Consider the following 14,519-nt stretch of genomic DNA (forward strand, 5'->3'; position numbering starts at 1 on the left):
TACCTAAAAGTCAAAATCATCAATGGAAATCTTGTAGAAAAGCATGTTTCAAAAATCTAATAGAGATGCCAGGGTTCACAGAACCGGCATAGCAATAGAAAAAGCTAAATTTATTCAAGTTCAGTGTGTATATGTGTGTGTATTAGTCTTTATTTTGGAAACATCTTTTGGGGGTTAAAAATACATATATAGTGAAATATAACAACCCAAAATTCAAATCAATTAATTTAAAAATCTAATGGAAAGTACAAGCAGAATATTAGTAACTCTCTGAAATTGGAGCATCATTATGACAACCATATTATCCATCTGTCACCTAAAACTCTCGTAAAAAACTCTATTTGTATCTGGAAACAAGACAGTGATTGAGCCAAACTGATTTCTATAGAGAGATTGTATTGCAAATAAGAGGACCATAAGAAATGAATGTCTTTGCTCGAGCCCGCACTTGAATTCATGCAAACTAAGAATCACCAAAGGTTTATCTGGGAAAGAATGGCTTAAAGCAGTCCTGCAAGTTTTTCGGTTCCATACACTTTAAAATACACATAAAAACCTGCCAACCAATAAAGGATACATAATGGAGATATGCTTTGTTCTTGGTGATGAACATCAGCAAATAAGTGGAGCTAAACATTCTATACCTACTGTACTTTCCAAGTAGTGTTCAGAGGCAAACCCACATGGAGTGCATTGCAGTAATCCAAGTTTGAAGAATGATTAAGCATGTATTAACTGTTGTGCATTACTTCCATCCCTGCAAAATTCTTTCCTGTCATAGCTTTCATCTGCTTACCCAACAGTAGCACGACGAGTAGACTTCTGTCATTGGTAATACTTAAGAGACAACATGGGCTGATAACTATAATGAATATACAAACACTGGACCTGACTAACAGTGTTGCTGGTTTGGTCCAGAGTGATGATGATGATGCATAACTGAGCATCATCAACACATTGATGGTCCTTAACCTGAACTTATAATCAATGGCTTTGTTAATTGATTACGTGCCTTGAAGTTGATTTGACTCTTAGTGAAGATACAGATTTTCTTCAGGATGATTTGTGCCCAACATTGTCTTTCACATTGACATGAATAAGTAGGTGGGAAGCATCAATCCCTGTAGCACTCCTAAGTGAATAGGCTTTGAGCCAATCTCCACCTCTACTGATCGGAGCAGCCGATCAATAAAGAATTACTGCAGTAATGCCCCCAACTGCACCTTCATAGTTGATCCAAGATACCACAGTAAGTGTTTCTTAAGGCAGCTGAGAGTGCAAAAATCACCGGGGGGCATACTCCATTCATCCAGGCCTGACAAATGTGACTAATGCAGTTTTTCCTTCAAGCCCAGGCCCAAACTTAGAAAGGTTTCCTCTACAGAACCAGTCCTACCGCCTTGAGAAATGCCTTAAAAATGAAGGTTATAGAGTTGCTGATAACAATACAATACAGCCAGCTTCTTGAGGAGGAAGTATGATACCACTTTCTTCAAGGCTGCACCTCTCATAGTGAGATACTGACCTTTTTCCTGATCTAACTCATCATACCCTTGCCAGCTCCATACAGGAGTCTGCAGGATGCAGAGGCCACAGTAGAGACCTCAATATTTCTTGAACTCACCCACTCACTCCATTGCAAATTACGTAGTCAGATTTCTTGCATTTGGAAAATCAGCAAGGTCAGACTCTTTGTGCAATAATAAGCCATATTTTAAGGAAACCATCATCCTCATCATCCTCATTCTGGTACAAACATTTTTTTCAAATAGCTTCGACCTACTAACTACAAAAGTATAACTAGTATAACACATAACTATGAATATAATTGATAGTCAAAATTCATATAAAAGCTAGATCAAACATTCCTACAAAACAATGAAAATAGGGGCAATAAGGAATGCAGCCAAAAGATGCAGGGATTTTAGGATAGTGGCCGTTTTCCATTTACCTGTGCTATTTAAAGCATGCTACCTTTGATTCTGGTGACAATATACAGCTGTCATGGTAGAGAGCAATAGCTTATCTCCATTAATTTGTTCTGTTTTCTTTCAAAATAATTCAACAGTTTAACTAAGATAACCACATGTCTAAATTTTTGTGACAATATCCTGTTTTCACTGCAATAATTCTCTGGTAGGGAAAAATGACCTTGGAAATATCTAGGATTTGTTTATAGTAGCAATAGTAGCAATGGACATTTATTTTTTTATTTTATTTTATTTATTTGTCAATTGTTTACGAGATAAGTAAAAGTGTATACATAATTATGAATACATGAAATGAGTACATATAAGAAAAATAAAAGAAAAATAAAAGAAACAATAGGACAGGGACGGTAGGCACGTTGGTGCGCTTATGCACGCCCCCTACAGACCTCTTAGGAAAGGGGTGAGGTCAATAGTAGACAGTCTAAGGTTAAAGTTTTTGGGGTTTGGGGAAGAAACTACAGAGTCGGGTAGAGTATTCCAGACATTGACCACTCTGTTGCTAAAGTCGTATTTCCTGCAGTCAAGCTTGGTGCGGTTAACCTTGAGTTTGTATCTGTTGTGTGTTCTTGTGTTGTTATGGTTGAAGCTGAAGTATTCATTGACAGGTAGGACATTGCAATGTATGATTTTATATACCATGCTTAAATCAGACCGAAGACGGCGTAATTCAAGGTTTTCTAGTTCTAGAATTTCAAGTCTGGTGGCATAAGGTATTCTACAACGAGTAGAGGAGTGGAGAACTCTTCTTGTGAAATATTTCTGGACTTTCTCAATTGTGCTAATATCAGATACGTAATGTGGGTTCCAGACTGATGAGCTGTATTCGAGTATTGGTCTAGCAAATGTTTTGTATGCTCTAGTTAGTAGTGTGATATTACCAGAGAAAAAGCTACGTAAGATTAGGTTAACAACTCTTAATGCCTTTTTGGCTATGTAGTTGCAGTGGGCACTAGCACTTAGATCATATCAGGAAAGATTCAAGCAAAGGTTCCCATGGTTCAAGGAAAGGCTCCTGTTGCCTCCTGATTGATGAGCAGAAGGAGAGAACAGATAGCAAACATACGGCTACCTGGCCCCAAAGCACCAGTGGAAGCATTATGGGGGCTGAGTGGTCTACTAAATAGCATGATGTTTCAGGTAGCTTCAAAATAACTAAACTAAAATTATCATTGGTTTTACAAATGGATATTTTTTCATAGCAAATGTTGATTTAAGTGGCAGAGAATTTTAATTTTATAACCATTTATAGCATTTTATATATTTTTATATACAATATTATAGCCTATAAATATCAGATTTTTAATTTCATAATGGTCAATGCTTTATAATTGCAAAATATTTTAATGCTGAAACACTGTAGTCCCAATTTTCAGTCAATGTTTCCTTCAGAATCACAGGTTTTACTCATAAGATGCTCTTTCATAGCAAATGCTAATTTAAGTGTCAGAGAAATTTTATTTTATAACCAGCATTGGCCTATAAATGTCAGAATTTTAATTGTTTAATGGCCAATGGTTAAGAATTGCATGTTTTGATGCTGAAACACTGTTCTAGTCCCAATATTCATTCAATATTTATAATTTTTTTGCTTTAGCCAATAAAACCAGCAAACAAATCAATTTATTTATTTATTGTTTTGTTTGTTTGTTTGTTATTTTGTCAAGAGCTTACAATATAACAGAAACAAGAACAAACATAAGTTTAAATACAAGAAATAGGAACTTAATAATTGGGGACAATAGGACAGGGACGGTAGACACGATTGTAATAATTATGCTCTTATTCATGTTTAAGCATAAATTAAGCATCACACTATTTTAAAGTCAATGTTTGGCACATTTGTCCTATATAATTTTGTTTTGTTTTTTTTAATTTGGAGGTAGCTTGAACATTTGGAAGGGCAAGCTACTTTGAATCATGATAGATTTGGTGTCCCTTTTCAGACGAGCATGCTGGATCACTCAGAAACTTAGCAAAGGCTGCTCTGAGATTATACGTTACTCCAAGAGTACATATAATTGCTATTTTTGAAATATTGCTTCAGTTCCATATACTAGTTCTTGTTCATTATTGCGATGGATTTTTGGGTTTGGGCTTACTGCTTCCAGAGTAGCAAGGCTGATTCAGTCCCAGAAATGTAAGTGAGCTAATGAATCATTAGCTGAGTCTTTGAGACAAGCATATGCTACAGGTACTACCCTTAGATATTAATGCTTTGCTATATCTATCCGATTAGTGCTTGAAGTTTGGAGGGCAACATCAATACATTTTGCACATTAAATGTGCATTTTATAAAATAACTGATAGTACTATCCAGACTGGTTTTCTTTTTCAAAAGTTTAAATATGATAAGCCTTTCTGAACTATCCTTTTATTGGTCCTCATTCAATGTCATTGTATGTCTCTGAATTTTCAATGCTGCAAAGTATAAAATTATCTCATTTACCATGCTTGGTTCTATAAAACTCTATCATGTCTCCAAGGTATCCTTCCTAGGCCCTCCGGATTTCAATGCTGTATTTTCACTGTAGGAGAAGTGTTCTAGACCAGGGGTCCCCAACTCCTGGACTGGGCCTTGTGACTTTCAGAACTGGGCCACGGAAGTGGCAGGCAAGTATGTGTATGCATGCACGCATCCCTACATCCCCATTTGCACAAAGCCAAAAAGTTGGGGAACTCTGCTCTTAACCAGTGGAATAGCTTGCCTTCAGAAATTGTGGCAGCTCGATAACTGGAGGTTTTTAAGAAGAGACTAGACAGCCACTTATCTGAATAGTATAGATTCCCCTGCTTGAACTGGACTAGAAGACCTCCAAGGTCCCTTCTAGATTCTATTCTATTCTGTTGTTCTGTTCTGTTCTGTTCTAATTCTATTCTATTCTAAACCCTTAATCATCAGAAAGTATATACAGCTAGTCCTCTACTTACAACCATAATGGAATCTGTCAATTACAGTCACAAATTTGACGGCTATGACGTGAGATGCTTACGATTGCCTTGCTTAATGACCCCAATCCCTACTCTTCCTGGTGCAGTCATTAAGTAATTGTGTGGGTCGTTAAGCAGAATGCCTCAGGGGTAGGGGAAGCCCTAGGAGGCCTAGCACAGGCCCAAGCCTGTAATGAAGGACCACCCCACTTCACACATGGCCTGTCATGGGCATCCCAAGGCCTCCCCTACCCCCTGAGGCACCCCATGCTCTGCTTCTCTCCCCAAGCTGCAGGCCTTAGGCCTACTTACCCATTCCACTGGATCCCCACAGGCCATGGGCTTCCTTTTCCACCCCACAGGGTCCCTGCAGATGTTCCACCAAGAGGCTTTCCTCCTACACAAGGAGGCCATGTGATGCCATCCTAAAAGCAGAGACCATTTTTGGAGCAGCCACAATGAATTGCAGTTGCTCGCAAAAGACACCCGCTTCCAGGACAGTGCCCTGTGGCCTCCAGGGAGGTCAAAAAGCACAGTGGCCTAGTCTCCTTCCCCAACAAGAGATTAATTGCAGTGCTCCCAAAATAGCACTCACTTCAGAGATAATACATGTGGAGGGAGCTGAACAGCGGAACGGCTACTTCTGGAAGGAGATCTACCAAAAAGGTAGAAGGAGAATGCAGGAACCAATGAGGTGGGAAATAGGCCCCAAACCTGCGAAGACCCAGTAGGACATAATGGGGGGTGGGTGGGGTGGAGGCAGAGAGAATGCACTGCATTGTCCTTCCAGTCAGATGTACAGTAAGGGGAGCTTGCCAAGTGCCTAAATTTTATTCCCATGACCATGGAGACATTGCAGTAATTGTAACTTCAGGCAAAGGTCATAAATCCCTAAATTCAGCACTATCATAATTTCAAATGGTTGCTGAAGAAATGGTCATAAATTGAATTACTACTGTATCCTAGTTCACACATTGCGTTAGGCATGCTTTATTTAATTACATTTTGTTCAGTGAACTTCAGCTACCAGTTTCATGCAAGCTACTAAATCATAAATCCAAGTTTACAAACTGTGGTGGCTCGACTCACCTAAATTAAAATTAGAGAAGACACATTTTAGTATGCGTGTACACTAATCACAGCTATGTTGAGTCTGAATCAAAAATGAACCTGAATAATTCTACATAGAGGACTTAGAAACTCACGACAGAAAGCTATCAAAGTACAATGGCTACTGGGACAGATTAATGCAGAGTTTTCACTCTAAGAACATATAACCAAGTTCAGTGATGATATTTTGAACACATTATGTGAAAAGCTAGCTTTCTTGAAAAATCTATAATACTGAGAAATGAGTAAAAACTAGAAGAGGATGACTAGTAGCAAAGTGGATGGACTTCATTACAGCAGCATTGTTGGAAGACATGGAGGGCTAAATTGGGAGCACATCATTCTGGAAAAAATCTATGGGGTTGCTGAGAGTCAACACTGATTTGATGGCACATAGTCATCAATCAATTCTTATAGAATACCTTCTTTTATTATATTGATTATTATATTGATTATAATGGCAAAGGCTTCTTTTGTCAACTTCAGGCACAATGAAGCATCTATCAAAGCTGCTCTCATTCCATTTTAAACAGACTGTGTATTCTTTCGTGAAGGTCATCAGTATTGCTGATTATAGAGGAAAAAAATGTCATAATGAAAACCATTTGAGCTACAGACACAAGGCAAACATTCTTATTCAATTCTCCCTCTCCAGGAAGTTGGACAAAATACATTCTGAGAATTCAAAGAATGTCACTCCATTTATATTTACATATAGAACTGCCAGGGATTGGAACTGGTTCATTTGTCCTATTATTATAGCAAAAGAATAAATGTGAGTAAACTTTTATTTGGGACTCATCAGAGTGTCATATATTTCATCTTCTTTAAGGGAATGCTAAGAAGTTGTAAAGTTTTACAGAGTTTAATGCCCTCTGTTTTGCTTGGTTTATTTTGACTCATACCAGTTTAAGACAGGTCATTAGCAAGGCTAGCTGAACCATAAAGGCAAGGCTAGAGCTAGCCTGTGGCTTGCTGTAGGCTGTAAATCAAAGCCAAATAAACCATGCTATAATTCAGTACTGTAGTGAAATGCAATTTGTCCAGCGAGGCCTCGTGTACAATAAGCAGGTCAAAGATCAATTCCACCTGTGGTTTATTCAACGAACCAGCCTTTGCCACTCCAAACGCCGATCCGTTTCTAGGAAGGCGAGAAGAGCGAGGCAGGGTCCGCGGAATAGGAGACCAGGCAAATTTAATCCTGGCTCAAACGTGATTAGAAGCGAGGCTTTGCCTCTACCTCATCCCCCTAAGGAGGAAGAGGCGAGCCAAACCTGAGCTAAAGGGCTCGGCCGGGGATCGAGAAGAGGGAGAAATCGCACCCAAGCAACTAGGACCTGCTGCACAGATTTTCCCTCCTCGAGTTGGTTTGCTTGACAGTCGCTTCTTCTTTCCTCCAGCCTGAGCGCGGCGCAGCCGCTGCCTTCTCCTCCTCGACTCCTACGGCTCACCACATCCGATCGGAGCGAGAAAGGAGGCTGGGCTCAGCGCTCACGTTTTCCTCCCCCTCCTTCTCCTCGCCTCTCTATTCTCCCTCCTCAAGGCTTTGTCCAGCCCCTTGTGAAGATGGCGGGGCTGAGCAGCAGGACTAGCGTGGCAGAGGCGCCGAGAAGCAGCGGCCGAGGGTCGTGGTAAATGAAAATTCCCCCCTCCCGGATCGGCCTGCCGTAATAGCTGTTGCAGGCGCGATAGCCAGCCCGGCTCCCCTCCCAGTCCCTTCAGCACCCCGCCATCCCGCCCGACCACGCTTCGCTCACCTGACACCCCCTCCACTTCCCCCATCTTCCTGGACTTCAACCTTTGCTTTCTCCCGCCTCGGTCGTTAGTTTAAATGACCCCGGGGGCTTTTTAGTATTTATTTCATCGTTAGGGTACCCAGAATGAAAGCACGTTTGAACCGAAAGGGAGCTATCTCTATGAAGCCACGCGCTGGGGATAAGTTCCTTGCCACGAGTGGGATGGCAGGTTTTAACAATTGCATTGCCCGCTACCCAACCATGGAAGGCGAAAGGGCTTGTTTTTTTCCCGGAGAAATTGGTAGCCTGGGGTTGCGGACTTTTAACTACAGTAACAGCATAGAACGATCTCGATCCTCTTCCTAACTGAGTGTCACACGATCGTCTTGTGGGCACGAAAATCTTTCACCGATTCCCTCCATAGTGAATATGATTTGGAATACGACGATAGCAGAGACACGTCACCCACCCACCCCGCTCCCCTCTCCCGTCCCTTAAAAGCCACGCATTCAGGATCTGCATTCATGCATCACTTTAATCGCATCAGTTCTGCTAAAGGGATTATTTGCACGGCTTCCCTCCCCCGCCCCCCCCCCACTTCCCCCATGATCTGGAGGAGTTACACGTGATACAGTGTTGTCCTCTTGCGTAATTGGTATAAAGCTTATGAAAAGAGGTGGAACCATTCTTGGGGTTCCCCCCCCTCAATTCATTACACTGATTGACCTGAATAAAACAATCCTACCTTCAGAAAGATGTGGGTGGAAGATTGTACTGTTTTTTAGAGAGATGATTTGAAGGTTCTTTAGAAAATGCTTATAAAGGGGCATTATAGCTTTAATACCATAAGTGCTTCAGTATTCAATATACGTTGACTTCTTAAATAATAAATATGGCTACCTCCTGAACACATGAATCACAGAGTAAAATTCATATGTGTTTATTTAAAAGTAAACACCCTTATGAATGGACCATATGACCAATGCAGCTTTGTTAACTTGGAGGGGAGAATAGCAAGGAATATTGGGGATATTAATTGTTTAAAAATTCCTAAAAGAATACACTTTTATAATACCTCTCAGAAAACTGCAGTGTAGACAGAAGGAGTAAAATTTGACTCAAATGTATTGTGACAGGTAGTCCTTGACTTATTATCATTCATTTAGCAAATGTTTGAAGTTACAGTTGCCCGGGAAAAAATGACTTGTGACCACTCCTTGCACTTATATCTGTAGCCCCATGGTCATGTGATCAAAATTTGGGCACTTAGCAACCAGCATGTATTTATGATTTTTGCAGGGTCCCAGGGTTATGTGATTGCCATTTGAAACCTTCCCAGACTGCTTCCAACTAGCAAAATAAATGGCGGAAGTGAGATCTCCTTAATGACCATGTGATTCACTTAACACTACTGTGATTCATTTAACAACCATGGGAAAAGATTGTAAATGAACTGTCTTGTTTAGCAATGGAAATTATGGACAAAATGCTAAGTCAAGGATTGAACTTCTTTTAATGTGGCTAAGAGGTATGAAATTGCACTGTCACATGATTTAAATTATAAAACCGGCCAGATGAGAAGCAGCTATAGAAAAGGGGAGAATATTCTCATTTTTTTACCTCAGAAGAATCTTGTTTTGTTTTGCAAAAAAAAAAGTCTCTTCTAAAATACAGGTAGTCCTCTACTTACAACCATTTATTTAGTGATCATTTGAAGTCACAGTGGCAGTGAAAAAACTGACATGATTGTTTTTCACACTTATGATTGTTGTAGCATCTCCTTGGTCGTGAACAAAATTTGAATACTTGGCAGCTACCATTTATGACGATTGCCATGTCATGGAGTCATATGATCATCTTTTGCAACCTTCAATAAGCAAAGTCAGTGGGGAAGCCAGATTCACCATGTTACTAAATTAAAACCTACAGTGATTCATTTAACTATGGCATTAAAGGTCATAAAATGAGGCAAAACTCACTTAACAGTTGTCTCGCTTATAACATAAATGTTGCACTCAGTTGTGGTCGTAAGTCAAGGACTATCTGTATAGTGCTTAGGACTAACTGTGCTGTGCAAACCTTTTGCTCTGAAATGTATAAAATTTAAATGCACCTGATTGATTTGTTGACAGAACAGATCAGTCCTATGTGCGCTTCTAAATAAGCCTCACTGTACGCAGCAGGAGTTGCTTCTGGGTGAATATTCTGTAAACGCGGAACTATGTTCTAGCTTTGGTAACATGTTGTTGCTGGCATTAAAATATAAGGTAGAGGATGATAATTAAACTTTAAGTCTAAGGTTTTTTTTTTTACCCAACATATACATTTGAGAAATACGCTGTAGCCTTTTTAAGAGTCTGTCTAGTAATTTGGGGGGAATAGCAATAGGATGGGAAGCCCCAGATTCAAAGATAGATAATTCTTGACTTAAAATGGCAATTGAGCCCAAAATTTCCATTGCTAAGCAAGATATTTTTGTTAATTTTGCCCCGTTTTACAATCTTTTTTTGCCAGGGTTGTTTAAGGAATCATTGCAATTGTTAAGTTAGTAACACAGAGAGATTTAACCTGGAAATAAGGAGAAACTTTCTGATAGTGAGAACAATCAACCAATGGAACAGCTTGTCTTCAGAAGTTGTGGGAGCACCATCAGTTGAGACTTTCAAGAATAGACTGGACTGCCATTTGTCAGAAATGGTTTAGGGTCTCTCTCTTGGGCAGGGGTTTGGACTAGATAACTACAAGATCCCTTCCAACTCAGATTATCTGTAATTTTCAGTACCATTGTAACTTTGGTCACTAAATGAACAATTGTATGTTGATGACTATTTTCAACCCAGCAACCTCTTACTTTGTTTTAGTTTTCTGTAACTTCTCTAGCCTATCGATTGGAAACCACCAGAAGCAATCATGAAATCTCTCCTTCTCTCTCTTTTAGAACAATCATCTGGAAAGCCATATTCATCCAATTTTTAAACAACCAAACGCATAAAGTGGAAAATTTTCCACAAAACATATCGACAAATTTCTAACCCACATCTTTTGTAGGAGGATCTATCTGCAAGTCAGCTCTTGCCACCATATTGAGAAGAGCAAATTATGACCGGTTTATGCAATAAACAATGGTTTAAACACAGGGTAGTTTGCTTTGAAATAAAGCAATCTGTTGGTTCTAATTTTGTGAAGCTATCTTCAATTTTTATATTTTCTTTCACATTTATATATTAATTTTAAGAACATCACTTAATAGTAAGAGAGTGAAGCAAGCTAAAAATCTCTTCAGTTGCTATAGGAATCTCATTTTAGAAAAAGAGGTTATTATTCTTTTTCTGTACTACTTCCCCGTTCAAATCATTGGAAATTTTCTCATGCATATTTAGCTCAGTAAAGAAATTAATATTCTTATGATAAATTATATAATAGATTTGTATACCAGAGCAAAAATATCTTTAAAAAAAAACATGACGTATACTTACTAGAATATAAACTGTACTAATAACTGCAGTATCCTTAAAGCAGAATTTTTCATTAATGTTCTCTTTACAGGTAGTCCTTGATTTATGACTACAATTGAGCTCAAAATTTCTGTTGCTAAGTGAGACAGCTTTTAAGTGAATCACTGCAGTTGTTAACTTAGTAACACAGCTGTTAAGTGAATTTGGCTTCCCCATTGATTTTGCTTGTCAGAAAATCACAAAAGGTAATCACATGACCCAGGACATTGCAACTATAATAAATACATGCCAGTTGCCAAGCATTTGAATTTTGATCACATGACCATGGGGATGCTGCATTGGTTTTAAATGTGAAAAGTCATCTTTTTCAGTGCTGGAATAACTTCAAATAGTCACTAAACAAATGGTTGTAAGTCAAGGACTACACACAAACACACATACACACATATATGTTTTCTTATGTTTTCACGGGTATTATATGTATGGTATTTGGGTTTCTTCGGGTATTTTCCCATGTCTTAATAGTTGTGCTTTTAAAGTTATAGCGACATTTCGGCAGAATCTCATCTGCCATCCTCAGGCTTGTGTATTGGGTTTTTTTTTTCCTAATCGTGTGTGTCAGGCTTTAGCAGCCATTTCTGTTTGAATTCACCATTCACAAGAAACCAAGCTGCACTAAAAAAACCTGATACACAAAACACAATGTTGCCAGCTGATCAAAAACACAGCAACTCGAAGACCGACAAACACAAACCTAGACTCCCAGCCAATCAGGATGAAGAAAAAACCATTCAAATAAAGCACGAAGCCAGCACCAAATTCAAACAGAAACGACTGCTAAAGCCTGACACACACGATTAGGAAAAACCCTACATAAGCCTGAGGATGGCAGATGAGATTCTGCCGAAACGTTGCTATAAAAGCACTATTATTAAGACGTGAGAAAATACCCGAAGAAACCCAAATACTATACATACATACATACATACACACACACATACATACATACAGTATTTAATATATTATGAATACCTCTGAGAAGTTATGTTCCCCTTACAGTGAAATCTAAAAAAAAATACAGGAATATCACTCCTATTTTCATATTCCACTGGACGTGTGTGTGTGTGTGTGTGTAGATAGATAGATAGATAGATAGATAGATAGATAGATAGATAGATAGATAGATAGATAGATAATAGATAGATAGAAAGATAAAGATATAGATGTATGGTTGATAGATAGATAGATAAATATAGATATAGATGTATGGTTGAATTAATCATATTTAGAATAGACTCATTAAATTGGTGAATATAAATATGACTAAATCAGGATGTTACACATAATGTTAACATTTAAAAAAAACCAGCTAATTTTAAAAGCCAGCTTGTCTTAATAAAGATACAACATTTCTTGTACTCAGAATGCTACCTCTATGCTTATTTTAGGACTACAGCCGGGCTTTCTTTAGAAGAAGGGCAAGCAGTTTTGAAGGATCAAGGCCAATTGACCTTGCAAAACGTTGCAGGAGTTCTCTGAGTGGAAGAGGATCAGAATTCTTCCTTTTTAGGATTGGGATTTAAGGATAGAGGGCTGGGGGAGGCAAACTGCTTACATTCCATCCATAAACCTTCCTTGAAAAATGGCCCAAAGTGATCAGATATCACAATGCAATTTTCAGACCATCTGTAGGATTTCTAATGGAATTAATCCAGTAACATTTCAGTCAATGTTCACTGACCACTGGGCTATGCAGGGTTGGACCAGGACTAGATTATACTTCAATTAAAGACAACTGGGAAATTCAAGATCTGTAGGCTAGACAGGGAAGTCATTTGTGACTTGAAAAGGAAATGATTTGCCTCCGTAAGCCTTAATGTTTCCATTCTGATTAAAACCTACTTTGAAAAAAAACTGCAAAAGGTTGGCTCTTTTGCCAGCAAGATATTGATAATATGATCTCAGAGTGTTGGGGGACTAGATTTTTAGGTACATTTGTTGCTGTACAACCAAAATGCTACAATCCTTTATAGATATGGTCAGCCTAGATTTTGACTTGGGGAGCTGTCTGAAAAACCATGAATCGTGAAAAACCATGCCATAAATTTTTGTGGATTGTTTTCCACATTCCCAGAATTTCAGACAAAAAGTGGCATGCTAACCTTGAATTTTTGTCCAGATGGACTGGAAGATGTTTTTTGCCAACATCTTTAATGAAAGCTGTTCAGAGGAAATTTATTCAAGTTTGGAAGTTCTTGTACTAGTTTACAATACTTTTGGGTCAGAGCACATATCAACACTTGAAGATTAGAAATGGTATTCTGTATTTTTGTGAAAGAATTTAAAGAATCATCAACCATCAAGACTAATGTGATCCCAGTATGTTATACTGAAATGAGGCCAAGATATTCTGACCTTGAATATCATCTTCCCCTGGAAATTCTGGAATCATCAAAATTTAAGAATGCCAAAATTATGTAAGATTTGTCTGTCTAGTTCAATTTGACAGTTATAAAAATGAGTTAGAATTAAATTTTAAGTAGATAGAAGGCATTTTGTGAGCAGAGAACAGGTCTTAATAGAGGCCAAAACAATTGTTGCCACCCATTGTGTCCAGCCATGTTTTCTTTAAAGCATAGCTTATTAATAAGCCATAGCAACTGGATTTCAACATAAAACTAAGCTAAACTATCATTATCTCTTGATTTACAAGAATTTGAAGCCATATTTTTCTTTGTGTTACTTGATTTTTTGATTAATCCATTTAGATACATTTCTTCTTCCCTGGTTGCCTTATAATGGTTGCACAAATTCCCAGAAAATATAGCCAGTGAATTCACTGGCAGGTGAAATTCAACGAGCTAGCAATAACAAGATTTTGATACCTCCCATTTTCCTTTTTACTTCATTTTCCATATTTAAAAGTCTACCCCTCAGATAACTGTGGTAACACATTTGCAAAGTAGTAAAGAAATGTTTATTTTAACCAACTTTTATCTGCTTGCAGATTTCAGATGATTGGCCAGGATATAGCTTGGATCTGTTTACATATCCACAGCATTACTGTGGAGATCTTGATTATGTCCTCATACCCCATGGGATCATTGTTGACAGGTAAAAAAAACTTTGGTGGATTTAAAACCTGTGATTTATATTTTTTACATGTACAATCCTTCAATAGTGAATAATAGTTTTGTGTTACTTGTCCATTTTCATTTTTATCCTTTCAGCAGATAGCTTGAAGAAGTCTCTTTATAAGTCTCTCCTCATTTCTATCATTCAGAACTTCCCATAGAGGA

At 38.3% G+C, this 14,519-nt stretch overlaps 1 protein-coding gene across 1 annotated transcript in view; it reads left to right on the top strand.

The window, feature by feature from the left end:
* The first annotated feature begins 7,545 nt into the window (after positions 1-7,545).
* Positions 7,546-14,519, top strand: part of PRTFDC1 (phosphoribosyl transferase domain containing 1) — a 57,658-nt gene continuing 50,684 nt past the window's right edge. Inside the window, exons 1-3 of the mRNA XM_087917136.1 lie at positions 7,546-7,660; positions 12,669-12,741; positions 14,228-14,334. Coding sequence (XP_087773262.1) covers positions 7,596-7,660; positions 12,669-12,741; positions 14,228-14,334 — 245 coding nt within the window. The 5' untranslated portion in view covers positions 7,546-7,595. The remainder of the gene's footprint in view (positions 7,661-12,668; positions 12,742-14,227; positions 14,335-14,519) is intronic.

The sequence above is a fragment of the Pseudonaja textilis genome, chromosome Z, assembly GCF_049901715.1.
Source record: "Pseudonaja textilis isolate UNSWEBS1 chromosome Z, rPseTex1.2, whole genome shotgun sequence".
Taxonomy (NCBI): domain Eukaryota; kingdom Metazoa; phylum Chordata; class Lepidosauria; order Squamata; family Elapidae; genus Pseudonaja; species Pseudonaja textilis.